The sequence below is a fragment of the Hyla sarda genome, chromosome 8, assembly GCF_029499605.1.
Source record: "Hyla sarda isolate aHylSar1 chromosome 8, aHylSar1.hap1, whole genome shotgun sequence".
Taxonomy (NCBI): Eukaryota; Metazoa; Chordata; class Amphibia; order Anura; family Hylidae; genus Hyla; species Hyla sarda.
In genome coordinates this window covers 19,494,776-19,510,215 of record NC_079196.1, presented here as the reverse complement: position 1 = coordinate 19,510,215, position 15,440 = coordinate 19,494,776, and the positions used below count along the sequence as shown (strand labels likewise).

The 15,440-nt window shown below is 46.6% G+C and overlaps 1 protein-coding gene across 1 annotated transcript; it reads right to left on the bottom strand.

Annotated features, from left to right (window-relative positions):
* Positions 1-6,661: 6,661 nt before the first annotated feature.
* LOC130284723 (histone H2B type 3-B-like) lies at positions 6,662-8,780 on the bottom strand. Its single transcript, XM_056535396.1, has 3 exons — positions 8,648-8,780; positions 7,275-7,411; positions 6,662-6,892 (listed from the first exon to the last, which is right to left on the bottom strand). Exons 2-3 carry the CDS (start codon positions 7,392-7,394, stop codon positions 6,710-6,712), a joined length of 303 nt encoding a protein of 100 aa, XP_056391371.1. The 5' UTR covers positions 7,395-7,411; positions 8,648-8,780; the 3' UTR covers positions 6,662-6,709.
* Positions 8,781-15,440: the final 6,660 nt, after the last annotated feature.

Genomic DNA, 15,440 nt, shown 5'->3' with positions numbered 1-15,440 from the left:
AAGACATCCTGCCGCCACCAGCGGCAAAGACTTGCAACCTGAACTCATACGTCCCCTCTCTGATTGGCTCACTCGACATCCCGAACAGCCAATCAGAGTTAAGCCTACCATCCCCATGCCCATGTTTGGATGACATCCCCGACTTTTTCCTATGACAGCGTAACTGTACACAGCCATGTACGGCACGTTCCTGATTGGTCGCCCCCATACCATCCAGCAGCGAGCGACCAATCAGCTTCAAGAGGCCCGCCTTCATTCAAAATCCATTGCGGCAATCCTGCACAGCATCACCAGGTTTACCCAATGCGCAGTGTAGGTGATATACCTGCCCTGACCATGCTTTGCAGACCAGGTATCAGTGGTCAGATGGACCCTTGCCCCAACACTGTGTGCCAGACATGCCATTACTTCCTGTTGCACAATCGAGTACAGGTTGGGGCTTGCCTTTTGTGCAAAGAAATTTTGGCCGGGTACCTTCCACTGCGGTGTCCCAATAGCTAAAAAAAAATTTGAGCTATTTTTATTTTTTATTTTTTTTATTTCGGCCAGGTACCTTCCACTGCGGTGTCCCAATAGCTAAACATTTTTTTAGCCAAAGGATAAGTTAGCCTGCACTATTGGTTACAAACTATTATATGGACCTGGCTAGCAGGTGCCAGCTGCTGGGCTAAAATATACAGCAACAGAAGAATACAGAATCATTTTTTAAATAAAAAAAAAAAAAAAAAATGTTTAAAAGCTGGCGGGCTATGAGTTCAGACAAGCCAGCTGTCACACCACATATGATTTGCACTAGTGTGACAATGAGCCCAGCAGGCCCAAAAACTCCCACGTGTGAAGTGAAGTGACTGACTTTATTTCACAGCCAAAAAAGGTATTTTTTTTTTCAAATTTACAATAAGGTCACCCCAAAGATGATTTGCACTAGTTGCTGGAAAGAAAAAAAGTTTGCCAGCGAAGTACCCCTTTTAAACAGTGGTTACCCAACCAGGGTGCCTCCAGCTGTTGCAAAACACACGGACTGATGTTTGAGCCCTTCTAATACTGTAGCTGCTTGAAAGAAATCAAGTTTTCAACCAGAGTACCCCTTTTAACCTGTGGTTCCCTCCCAACCAGCATGCCTCCAGCTGTTGCAAGGCACACGGACTGATATTTGAGCCCTAAAAAGGGCTTTTTTGGGTGCTGTCCTTAAAGCAGATGTTATATTAGTGGTTTAGGAGTGTAGTGGACCCTGAATGAACCACCTAGCTATCGCTTTCCCTATTACAGCAAGAGCAGCTTCACTTTCCCTCCTCTCTCTAAGGCTGGGTTCACACTACGTTTTCTCCCATACAGGAGCGCATACGGCAGGGGGGAGCTAAAACCTCGCGCTCCCGTATGCCTTCGTATGCGCTCCCGTATGTCATTCATTTCAATGAGCCGGCCGGAGTGAAACGTTCGGTCCGGTCGGCTCATTTTTGCGCCATATGCGCTTTTACAACCGGTCCTAAAACCGTGGTTGACCACAGTTTTAGGTCCGGTTGTAAAAGCGCATACGGCGCAAAAATGAGCCGACCGGAACGAAAGTTTCACTCCGGCCGGCTCATTGAAATGAATGACATACGGGAGCGCATACGGGAGCGCGAGGTTTTAGCTCCCCCCTGCCGTATGCACTCCCGTATGGGAGAAAACGTAGTGTGAACCCAGCCTAAGCCTACTGCATGCCGAATGAAAGTAAAATGGCGTCTGTGCAGGAGGTAGGAGGGTCTGCTAGTGATTGGCTGTAATGTGTCTGCTGACTGTGACACACAGGGTCAAGGTTTACCGCAATGTTAATGAATAGGGAGCGGATCGAACTTCACATATGTTCGCGAGGCGAACGCGAAGAAGCGAAGTTCGCCGGGTACCGTTCTCGACATCTCTAATGGTCACTGACACCTCACTGGGTTACAATCACATGACAACAGGTCTTAAAGGCATAACACTTTTATACACAATACACAGCATAAAGATAACTGTACAATGGGAATAGGTGCAAGGGGGCCCAGGGGACATTGTAGGGAGGCTGCCTGACAGGACAGCAAGGGTACAGGGGTGCAACTCCTGTACTGGGCCACCACAATATTTTGTACAGATTTTGTGGTTATCACTGTAGTATGCGGTTTCATGTAATGGATACATTTGGGGTAACATGTCCAGGCATGCTGGGAGTTGTAGTTTTGCACGGAGTGATGTTTGAGCCCTTTTAATACTGTAGTTGCTGGACTGAAAAAAAGTTTGCCAGCGGAGTACCCCTTAACCAGAGGTTACCCAACCAGGGTGCCTCCAGCTGTTGCAAAACACACGGACTGATCTTTGAGCCCTTCTAATACTGTAGCTGCTTGAAAGAAATCACGTTTTCAACCGGAGTACCCCTTTTAACCTGTGGTTCCCTCCCAACCAGCGTGCCTCCAGCTGTTGCAAGGCACACGGACTGATATTTGAGCCCTAAAAAGGGCTTTTTTGGGTGCTGTCCTTAAAGCAGATGTTATATTAGTGGTTTAGGAGTATAGTGGACCCTGAATGAACCACCTAGCTATCGCTTTCCCTATTACAGCAAGAGCAGCTTCACTTTCCCTCCTCTCTCTAAGCCTACAGCATGCCGAATGAAAGTAAAATGGCGTCCGTGCAGGAGGTAGGAGGGTCTGGAAGGGAGGGTCTGCTAGTGATTGGCTGTAATGTGTCTGCTGACTGTGACACACAGGGTCAAGGTTTACCGCAATGTTAATGAATAGGGGGCGAATCGAACTTCACATATGTTCGCCCGGCGAGGCGAACGCGAAGAAGCGAAGTTCGCCGGGAACCGTTCGCGACATCTCTAATGGTCACTAACACCTCACTGGGTTACAATCACATGACAACAGGTCTTAAAGGCATAACACTTTTATACACAATACACAGCATAAAGATAACTGTACAATGGGAATAGGTGCAAGGGGGCCCAGGGGACATTGTAGGGAGGCTGCCTGACAGGACAGCAAGGGTACAGGGGTGCAACTCCTGTACTGGGCCACCACAATATTTTGTATGGATTTTGTGGTTATCACTGTAGTATGCAGTTTCATGTAATGGATACATTTGGGGTAACATGTCCAGGCATGCTGGGAGTTGTAGCTTTGCAACAGCTGGAGGCACCCTGGTTGGAAAACACTGGCCTAGATAGTTGTCTTGTAATAATCCATACATACAATAGGTGCCAAGTGCAGAGCTCCATCATCCTATGGGATCTGCCTGTGTCCTCTACCTATGAATATTGTTGTATAATCATCTTCCTATTCACGGGGTGGATTCCTGTACAGAAAAAATTAAAAATGTTTGCCCCCCAATACAGTGTATTTTATAAGGGGAATATCTCCCAACTAATGGAAAATCTGGGCTCCCACACCACATTTATCCTGCAGGTCTCTCCTATGGGGATCAGATCTTTTGGGTCACCTCAGGCTCCAGGGGCGAATGATACCCCAACCTCTGCACCTCCTATAACTAGGCCAATTACTTTTAAAGGGATATGCAGAATTGTACATTTCTATTTAAAAATATTAATCCAGTGCATCAGCTGCTGTATGCTCCAGAGGAAGTTGTGTAGTTCTTTCCAGTCTGACCACAGTGCCCCTCTGCTGCCACCTCTGTCCATGTCAGGAACTGTCCAGAGCAGGAGAGATTTGCCATGGGGATTTGCTTCTACTCTGAACAGTTCCTGAGATGGACAGAGGAGTCAGCAGAGAGCACTGTGGTCAGACTGGAAAGAACTACACAACTACCTCTGGGGCATACTGCAGCTGATAAGTACTAGAAGTATTAAGGTTCTTATATAGAAGTAATTTACAAATCTGTATAACTTTTTGCCACCAGTTGATTTGTAAACCATTTTCTCCGGAGGAACCCCTCTAACATTTAGCATTTTAATATTTTATTAATCTGCTGCTGATCCGTCTTGTACCCCAGAGCTGTATTCACTATGCTGTAGGCTTCAGAGTTAACTTCTTCCAGCATTCCCTGCCTGTTCAGTATCTGCAAAGCTTGTTCTGCATTTTGGGAAGTGTAACATATGTCAGTGCATTATAGAAGCTGTGCTGCCTTGTGTCTGCCGCCATACTTGCCATTTCCAGTAATAACCAGAATTGTTAATGAAGCGCCCACTACAACCAGCCCGGTTATACCCGATTAGCAAGATTTCAATTACAATGTTTGTTAGCTCTCTAGAGCAGTGGTCTCCAACCTGCGGACCTCCAGATGTTGCAAAACTACAACCCCCAGCATGCCTGGACAGCCAACGGCTGTCCAGGCATGCTGGGAGTTGTAGTTTTGCAACATCTGGGAGGTCCGAAGGTTGGAGACCGCTGATCTAGAGTATATTGTAGCAGCCAGATCTGTATGTGCAGTGACCACACACACACTTTGAAGTGGTACTGCCAGGGTAAAATAGTAAAAAGCCACAAATTTATGCACCAAATCATAGGTGTAGAAGTATAATATATCCCCCTCCCCATAATTAAATTTTTATTATTGGGAGCTCTAAGTCTGGATGACAGATGGAAAAGGACCCAATCCATCAAGAGTGTCCGGAACAGTGGTCTCCACACTGGACTTTTAGCTGTTGCAAAACTACAACTCCCAGCATGCCCGGACAGCCAACAGCTGTCTGGGCATGCTTGGAGTTGTAGTTTTGCCACAGGAAAGAGCAATGCTATTGTGGTAGCCCTTGGGGGGGGGGGGGGTGTATGGTAGTTGGGGTGTTTCGGTAGATGAGGGGTTAAGGTTGACCCTATAGTTCGTGACGCCAGGCTGAGGGCTAGTATGCTGAGGTAATTCTCCGGCCTATCGCCGCCCTTCCCAGTAATGATAGGTGCATGCATAAAATGACTGAAGGTCCACAAGGTACTTGAAGTGGGATAACTTTACTTAAATGCAAATGAATAAAAACAGTCTCAGAAATACAGTCTCTATATTGTTCAATGACTGACAGTTGTTGTGGACCTTGACTTCTGATATAGTCTGAGAATTTAGGGTAATTTGCATAGATCCGTCCGGATTTAGGGGATAGATAAGGTCCGGTGATCCTGCAGAGTGCTTAGGGATTGATACAATCACGATTATGAATAGATCAGCTGTTGCCGCAAGGCTCGGGCCTAACTCACTGCGGAAGACAGCTGCGCAGATCCTGCTCGTTTGACAGCCCGGGAACAAGAGAGAGTAATGGCCGACACTCCCTTATATGGGCAGGGCCGCCCTTTACTGGTCCAAGAAACTGTCACTCACCGTCACGGAGTGCTGGGTGAAATACGTCACCTCCAAAATGTCCTCAAGCATAAAAACCATAGAGTTTTCCTGACCACGTGACCTGCAGGTCCTGCTACACTCCGTACAGGCAATTAACCGTTATATACATTTGTACAATCTCTACTAAAAAATTCCTAGATAAAATACCTAGATGAGGTGACTAGGGGTGGACTAGACAATAAGGACCCCCACGTCCTAGGGACTCTGGCTATGAGGACCTATACACACACACACACCGGATAGGATGCGGTACAGGGACACCACACTATATTCTTCCATAAACAGTGCCACACTTGCCCTCAGATTGTGTGTGGTACTGCAGCTCAATTCCATTAGTGTGAGTAGAGCCAAGCTGTAATACCAAACAGCCTGAGGACATTTTTTTTTTTTTTAACTAGGAAAAACTTTTTTCCCCAAATTCTGGATTAAACCCATTTAAGGGTCCTGCAGCTTCAAGTCTGCAAAGACTATTATGTGCAAATACACCCTTCGAGTATGTTGACACTGCGGAATTCCGCGACTGCATCTCCGTACAGTGAACGTTACCATCAGTGTGAATGGGTCTTCCGCGAGACAATTCCGCTGCTGAAGTTGTTCCACGCAAAGAAGGAACATTCAGCCTTTGCACGGAAGTCCGCGAGTACTGCATAGCCATCAGTGGTGACGTCGCAGTGCTGAGCGGTCCTACCGCTGAAGCGTTTTCGGCACCGGCCACCAGACGGAGTCTCAGCTTGCTGGATTCAGAGAGCAGAGATTCCGCAGTGTAAACATACCCTTTAGGGTAGAGCCACATGTAAGAGCCGCAGCATAGATGTTACACTGCGGATCCGCCGGTGACCCAACCCTTAGTGTGCCTCCAGCTGTTGCCACACCCTGGCCTTTGAGTCAGACACTAATATATTTATATACACACACACGTTAAATTTATGTTCCCAGGATGTGTCAAAAGTTGATTACACCAGACTTCATGCTTGAGACCGCTGGTTATAAGCCAGGGAAGTGCATAGCATCACTCCGCCAGCCAGCCAACAGATCCAACCTTTTTTGCTTCATAGACTTTATAGCAAAAAGGTCAGACTTGATTGACAGCCAGAAGTAAAGTGCATTGATGCCAACTTCCCGGGAGAGATCAAATCCTGTCCAGAGGAAAACTTGCCCATAGCAACCTATCAGATCGCATCTTTAATTTGTAAGAAACAAAATGAATGCGATCTTATTGGTTGCTATTGGCAACTTCTCTACACAGGTTTTGTTAAATCTCCCTCTGGGCCTTTGGAGCTGCCCCCCCTTCTAGTCCACTTAATTCTCCGGCATCCACCAATTGCCCACAACACAAGAATAACTTAAAAATAAACACCTTTTATTTGCATAATAATTTAACATTTAAAACCCCATGACACACACACATTTTTCATTCTGTGGCTGCAGAGTGTGTGGAGCGCCCCGAGGTTGTGATGTTCTGCACTGCAGACTCCACCTCCCGCCTGGTGATGGTTCTCCTCTTATTATACAAGGACAGCCTGGCGGCTTCAGACACTATGGAGAAGATCAGGTCGGATTCCTTGGACAGACAGACGCTCTGCTCCTGAGGGCCCTGCAGGGAGCATAAAACAATCAGAAGAGATATAACCAAGTGGCATTTATAAGCTGCCACTGTATGGGCATGCTGGGAGTTGTAGTTTGGCAACAGCTAGATGCACCCTGGTTGGGAAACATGCAACATTAGCTTCCAGCATGCCTAGACAGCCATTGACTGTCCGGGCAATGCTGGGAGTTGTAGTTTTGCAAGAGCTGGAGGCACCCTGGTAAGCATATTGCAATCAGATTTGCCATTCAGGACTCTGGAAAAGCTTGCTATAGCCTCCAAGTGGTGTAGGAATGCCCCCCATATTGGTCATATCCAGCTTTTCCAGACTCAAGGGCTAGTATTGGTGATCAGTAAGTTTTGGGAATTTCTCTCGGCCCACCGCACCGACCTGCTTTAAAACCTTGTAGATGAACCTGGAGTAGTTCTTGGACTTTCCTCGGCCTTTCTTCTCCGCAGATCTCTGGCTCCCGGCTTCCATTTTGTTCAGTGATGCAGGAGAGAACTTCATACTGGGTTATTCAGAGTCTGATGGGAAAGAGGATTGTGGATGTGAAACAAGGGGTCTGGACTTCATGGCTGCCATATCCAGTGGGGCAAGACTAAAAACCATAGTATAGGGCAGGGTTTCCCAGCCAGGGTGCCACCAGCTGTTGCAAAACTACAACACCCAGCATGCCCGGACAGCCTTCGGCTGTCCGGGCATGCTGGGAGTTGTAGTTTTGCAACAGCTGGTGGCATCCTGGCATGTATCACAGGCCCGTATTAGGTCCTAGGCCCAGAACTACAGTATTAGGTAGTATCTGAAACCCATAAACCACTGGTTCCTGCTCATCTATATGTACGTGCCTTTGTTCTCCTACATCAGACATGGAGGGACCCCAATACATTCCAAGCCGAACACTACAACATCCCAGGGGGTCCTATGCCTTTGTCGTTGACAGGCCATATTGCAGAGTCAGCAATATAAAGCAGGGGTCACTGTATATGGGATTATAGTGATAGCTGGGTTTTCCAGGGAATTATATGGAGACCCCAAAGTCATGGGGTCCGACTCCAGGACCATCACATACAAGTGTGCCCAGTCTATAGTATTACTATGGGGAGCGCACAGGGTCACCATCAAGCCTCTTATCTACCAAAAATACTATGGATTAGGCTGGGATCACATCACATTTTCCCCTACAGTTCAATTATTGAAACCGTATCCATAGACAAATCATTGCAAACCGTATGCACAATGATACATCCGGTTTACTTCAAGTATGGTTTTTTTTATTCACCCCCCCCCCCCCCCTCCCCTCCCATAATTAAAACTGTGGTTGACCACGGTTTTGCGTCCGGGTTAAAAACCCTCTTGTAACCACATAGGTTTTTTTTTGTTTTTTTTATCTCCATGAAAGTCAATGAGAACAGTAGTTGTATACAAGTCAATCCTGTTAACCGTATATGGCTTTTACTTTGCACATGTGGATTTCAATAGAATAAAACTGTTCTCTTAAAAAAGAGATTGAAAAAAAAAAAAAAAAAAAATTTAAAAACTGCATAATTTTTTTTTTTGGCACACAGCTTCATACAGCTTTTTCCATTTTTGAGTTTTTTGTTACGGTTAGAGTTTAAAAACAGTATGGCTAAAGCATGATGTGTGAACCCATCCTTAGTAGAGTCAGAAAACCTGCAGCTCTGAGCTGGAAACAAGAGGCCAAGGATCAGCTGCCAGAGTATAGAAAATCCCACTACAGCCCCCAACCCAGCACCACTTACCTACTAAACAGGCTTCCAGCACAGGTAGTGCCCAGTGCAGCCTGCTGGGTGTTATATGGCCGGATCTCAGGTGGGTCCCATAGACCCATCACCTGTGGACACTCCCAGCAGACGAGCACTCGGGGAGGGGAGGAGGGGGGGGGGGGGTCATCATTGCTTTTTTTTTTTTTTGGTTCAGCTATATCTAAATGTTGTTTTGAGCTGAGGGCAGGAACACATTGGGGGAGATTTGTCAAAACCTGTGCAGAGGTAAACTTGCCCAGTTGCCCATAGCAGCCAATCAGCTCGCTGCTTTCATTTTTATGAAGGCCTGTGAAAAATGAAAGATGCAAACTGATTGGTTGCTATGGGCAACTGGGCAACTTTTCCTCTGGACAGGTTTTGATAAATCTCCCCCATTATGTTCTGGCCCCCGTCAATCGTATCCGTTGGCATCCAGCCGAAAACAGGTTGCTGACGTTTACTGTTAACAGGCGCAGCAGATCCCATTCAAGTCTATGGCCGAAAGGAGTCGCCTTGTCACTCCTTTCGGGCCTTGTGCGCTATTTCAAAAGCGCAACAGCTCCTGTCATTCGTGCGCTTAAAATAGCGCATTTGTCCCGAATGGAGTCACTAGGGGTGACTCGAGCAGCAGAATTAAATGGGCTGCGCTGCTCCCGTTAACAGTATACCTCGGCATCGCGGGGACCAAAATATAGTGTGTTCCGGCTCTAAGTTTAATGGGTCAGTTTTTTAAACTAAGGGTAGGAACACACCACGTTCTTGCCTCCCCATCCCCCCCGTTAATCGTATCTATCGGCATCTCGCCGAAAACGGGTATCACTGCTATCCTGATGAAGCACTTTATCAAATGGTTAATATATTTTCTTTATGAGCATTATGTTATGTGTTATTTATATATGTTTTGTACCTTTAAGAGAGGAGCAGTGCCAGCCCATGTGACCCTGTATGCCCAATTTCTGCTGAGCCCTAGTTTCTGCTGAGCTCAAGTGTGGTAAAGGTGTGAGGTGTGTGAAGAAGCTTTAAAGGGGTACTCCGGTGAAAACCTTTTTTCTTTTAAATCAACTGGTGGCAGAAAGTTAAACATATTTGTAAATTACTTCTATTAAAAAATATTAATCCTTCCAGTACTTATTAGCTGCTGAATGCTTCAGAGGAAATTCCTTTCTTTTTGGAACACTGATGACATCACGAGCACAGTGCTCTCTGCTGACATCTCTGTCCATTTTAGCAACCATGCACAGCAGATGTATGCTAAGGGCAGCATGGTGGCTCAGTGGTTAGCACTGCTGCCTTGCAGTGCTGGGGACTTGGGTTCAAATCCCACTAAGGACAACAATAAATAAAGCATTATTATTATAATAACATCAACAGAGACACCTGTGGTCGTGATGTCATCAGAGAGCATTCCAAAAAGAAAAGAATTTTCCCTGTAGTATTCAGCAGCTAATAAATACAGGAAGGATTAAGATTTTTTAATAGAAATAATTTACAAATATGTTTAACTTTCTGCCACCAGTTGATTTAAAAGAAAAAGGTTTTCACTGGAGTACCCCTTTAAGGGAAGGCCCAGAACAAAATCTATCTCAAGTCTTATCCAGTCACTCTGCAAGGATCCCCCGCATATAGGAAATTCAAGCCTGGCAGAGGAAGCTACAGGACCTTGACAGAACCCTAGCTACCTGGCCAATCTTCATTCCTCTCTCAAGTCAGTATCAATCTATTTGGTGAAAGCACCATAAGTCCCAGCAAGGCAACAGGGCTCCCAAGGGGTTACGCTGCATCCTCTCCACCATCTGCACCCTGCTCAGTAAAGACAGTTATCCGTAATCTGATGTCGGTGTTCCTTTACTCCCCGTGTCTAGCCCAGGAGAAGCTGTCTCCAACCTCGAACCGTCTATAGGCTAACGGAGCCCTGGCGTCACAAAGTGATAAGGAATTTCCCTGCACCCCTGTGGCTACCACATGTAGTTATTTCCAGTTTGACCACAGTGCTCTCTGCTGCCACCTCTGTCCATGTCAGGAACTGTCCAGATCTGGAGAGGTTTGCTATGGGGATTCGTTCTTGCTCTGGACAGTTCCTGACATGGACAGAGGTGTCAGCAGAGAGCACTGTGGTCAGACTGTTGCTGATCTGTCTTGTACCCCAGAGCTGTATTCACTATACTGTAGGCTTCAGAGCTAACTTCTTCCAGCATTCCCTGGTTGTTCAGTATCTGCAAAGCTTGTTCTGCACTTTGGAAAGTGTAACATACGTCAGTGCATTATAGAAGCTGTGCTGCCTTGTCCGGAGAAGTGTCTGCCGCCATACTTGCTGTTTTTCAGTAATAAGCAGAATTGTTAAAGAAGCGCCCACCACAACCAGACATATTTTTCATTCTATTATTGGGAGCTGTAAGTCTGGATGATAGAAGGAAAATACAGAAAGAACCCAATCCATCAAGAGCGCCTGGAACAGGGGTTTTCACACTCGACTTTCAGCTGTTGCAAAACTACAACTCCCAGCATGCCCGGACAGCCCTTGGCTGTCCGGGCATGCTGGGAGTTGTAGTTTTGCAATAGGAAAGAGCAAAGCTATATTGTTCGAAAAACAGCACCACTCTTGTCTGTGAACAAAGGCAAAGTGTCCAGCGCGGATGTCAGAAAGCAGGATGTTTATTCCAATAAAAGCTACAAAGACCAGGAGAACATGACAAGGTGACGCGTTTCGGTCCTAAGACTGGACCTTAGTCATACACCATGACTAAGGTCCAGTCTTAGGACCGAAACGCGTCACCTTGTCATGTTCTCCTGGTCTTTGTAGCTTTTATTGGAATAAACATCCTGCTTTCTGACATCCGCGCTGGACACTTTGCCTTTGTTCGTTGTTTCCACGGTGCTGCCCACGCCGGTCCTGGCGCGACGGGCTGAGGGAGTGAGCTGGACTATAGACACTTTTGACACTTTTGCAGTTACACTCTTGTCTGTGGTCCTGCAGGTTGTCTGTGGTCCTGCAGGTTGTCTGTGGTACTGCAGGTTGTCTGTGGTACTGCAGGTTGTCTGTGGTCCTGCAGGTTGTCTGTGGTCCGGCAGGTTGTCTGTGGTACTGTAGGTTGTCTGTGGTCCTGCAGGTTGTCTGTGGTACTGCAGGTTGTCTGTGGTACTGCAAGTTGTCTGAGGTACTGCAGCTCAGTTCCATTAGAGTGAATAGAGCCAAGCTGGAATACGATACACAGCCTGAGGAAAGGGTATTTTTTTTTAATCAGATGTTTTTGTAATCCTGGATTAACCCATTTAAAGGGGTATTCCAGTGAAAGACGTTTGTGATGTCCCACTACGGGATATGCTCCTACAGTCCTGTCTGGTTGAGTCCCTGTACGTCCTCAGGGCTCACCTGCAGTGTTCCCCCATAATGTGTATAAGTTATTTCTGCTGAGGTCAAGTCCAGACGTCTCAGAGCCAGTGTCCAGCACATCTGGAGGCCTCAAGCCTAAATTTCAGCCACAGATCTGTAAGTCAAGTCATCTTTGTCTGCTGTCAATATCTTCAGTCAATTCTAGTCAGTTATAGTCATCGTGGCTGTGCTAGAGTCTGTCAAGTCACTGCAAGTCCCAGCAAGCTGAGAGGTCCCTCGTGTTACTGGTCACCTCTCTGGGAACCTTACTACCCTATAAAGACTATTATACTTATTCAACTTCAGTAAAGCTACTGTTAACCTTAACCTGGCCTTGGACTGTTAACCCTTGCCTTCGGGTGTCCTGGCGTCACGAACACTAAAGGGTTAACACCATCTACCCCTGGGAAACACCATCTGTCCCTATACCTCACATCACACCCCGTGGCTCACCACAATCTTTGGTGTCACGAACAGGATATGGGTGTGTGCCATAGCCATAAAGCCACAAGTCCTTCCCCCTAGTCTGAGTCTAAACTGTGTTCAAGTAAAATCGCATGCCGATGCCAAAAAGTTTGCACGCAAAAGGTACCCGCCAAAGCTAGCGTCCCGCCCCTGGGCATGGAAGTCAATTCACTGTTTATAGTCCTAAGTGGAACCTGAAAGGTCCGCCCCATGTTGCCGGGGCGGGGGGTTGGCGGAAGAAGAGGATGCACAGCTGAGTGACTTCTGGTCCCAGCTGAGGCCGAGGCCACATTCTCTACCCCTACATCTAACCCCAGTCCAGGGCCAGCGCCCCAGGTCCAGCAGCCCCCAGTCACCACCGCTACCTAGATGGCTAGTTGGCAAGGAGCCTGACTTGATCCAGTGCATGAGGCAGCATCTTCTTCCCCTGCCAGGGAAGTTCCTTCCCCCAGTTCCTCCGGCCCAGTCGGAAAGGGCTAAAAGAGACACTGAGGTTGCCGCCATTCTGGAGGAACTGAGGGTTCAGCGAATGGAGAGATATGGGCCAATGCTGCTGCCGTTTGAGGTGCGACAGGAGCAGCAGCAAGATACCAAAACATTGGAGGCCCTGTATATTAGAAAGCTAGAGTACCCCCAGGAGGGTGAGCCACCCCTGGAGCACCGTCGGGCAATAGTAATCAAGTTTGACAAAGTAAGGGGGTTTGGCACCCTTATGGACTACCACCATGGGGGCACCCTCCTAGTGAACAGGAGGGCAGTGCAAAGGGACTATCTTCCCCCAGCTATGCATTCTCTGAAGAACGGGGAAATTGTGGAGTACACCCCTGTACACAGTCTGCGAGGGGAATGGGCAGTAGCCGTCACCAGACCTAAGACTCATACAATTCCCTTTCGCCTATTTTCACTCTGAAGATTGGGACTCAGATCCATTTGGTCTCCTGCCACCAAGCGTCAAGGGAGCAGTTGTTCAGGAAGAGTATCTGTGTCAAGGGTCTCCTACAGAGGTGTCCAGGCCTACTCCTGCTGTTGAGGAGGTTTGCCTGACCATCGGGCACCAACGGAATTTCCCAGGCCTACTCTGGTGGCCCAAGAGGTTTGGCATGACCAGCGGGCACCAACAAAAGTGTCTCGGCTTACTCCAGCTGTTCAGGAGGTGTGGCCGGCCTAACAGGCACCAACTGTCATTCCACCAGTGGCGCAAGCTGCTGCTGTAAAAGTAGTGGTCACTGTGAGTCCGACCATCACGGAATCCCGTTTGTCCAATGTCTCATGGACATCTGTGTAAATACTGCCAAAATAATATATTTTGCTCACCCTTATGCACAAGGGAAATATTTTCGGTCCTGTACTATAATTGTTGCAGTATAATAAAAATGTATATCATTTGTTTTTTGTGGCAGTTTTCTTGTAGGGGTTATCCTTAACCAATGAGCAGAAGCATCATGTACAGTACAGAGTAAAGTCGAGTACTACACATAGTCCACAAGTACACATATCCACTGTACATTAGGACTGTAACACTCACAACTACACAGTCCATACAAATGCCTTATATGTCTAAAATGTCTTATGTAATTTCTTGTGTCCACGTGCCCAGGATACTTTGCTGGCCAGAAGGTATTCCTGTTCCCACAAATGCACGTAATTCAAAAGTCAGAGGTAGCAAATGTCAAATGTTAACTGAAAAAACATAAATAAATGTCTAGCATAAGAAAATGTCTAGCATAAAAATAACTAGTGTTCTGGGGAGAAGTGTGTAATGCCAAGGGACCCCAGTAGCCAAAGCATTTGGCAGAGAGCCTCTGGAAACCCAGCCAGTGTCATGTCTAGTCATGTATAGATTATATGTATAGTCAAATGTAATATGTATAGTCAACTGTCATAATATGCATAGTCGAATGTCATAAAATGTATAGTCATAGTCCATAAGTCATGTTTATACCATAGCCATAGGTATGTTGTCATTATACATAGTCAGTAATTCCATGGTTATTTTCAGTTACATGAATCTAACAGCATGTATGGACATTGATACAGAGACTATTGTATTATCGGTATACCTTTGGGTGGTTATGGGCTAAACCCCGCCCTGGCGTCTCGAATACAAGGAGTTAATGCCATCTGCCACCATCACACCCAGCTACCACATTCTTATCCAGGCCTAACTGGAGGAAATGAAGGATTTGAGGGATATTAGGATCTCCAAATGGATTGACTGCAGGTCCCACAACTCTTAAGAACCTTATGTATATGGCAGATGTTACGATCTTTCCTACTTGTAAGTAAAGGTGTTTACTTGGTCAGGCCTCCAGCTAACTTCTCAGCTTACAAGGTGTTAGATGAAGATGAGCCGACTGAGGACAAACTGGTCCCTGGTACTCCCTGTCCGGAAGAGCCCACAGCTGCAAGACTGACATTGTTCTTAGCAGGGTAAACCAGGGCCTTCGAGGCCAGAAGGGCACTAGCAATAGTATTAGGGCTCTAACCTGTCTTATCTTTTTCAAGAACCAAGGAATAAGGTGAAGAGGGGGCTGATGTCAGAGAGCCCTGTTCAAAAAAGAAAATAATTTCTTCTGTAGTATTCAGCAGCTTAAGTGTACTGGAAGGATTCAGATTTTTTTAAATAAAAAAAAAAAAAAAATGATTTCTAAATTTTTATTTAAAATCAACTGGTGCCAGAATATAAAATTCTTCCACCAGGAGTACCCCTTTAACAGGGAGTCTTATCTTGTCAACCCCACCCCTTGTTTAAAGGGGGTGGGGGAGGAACAAAATATTCCGAATGCTGGACCCATAACGCCCCCTCCCATAGATTGCATTGAGGGGCGGGGCATGACATCATGATGGGGCGGGGCTATGATCTTACAAGCTCCCAGCACTGGACCCGCATTATTGCCGCCTCCCTTCTAGTTTAGTTACATTTCTCCGGCATCCACCAATTGCACATAAGAATTT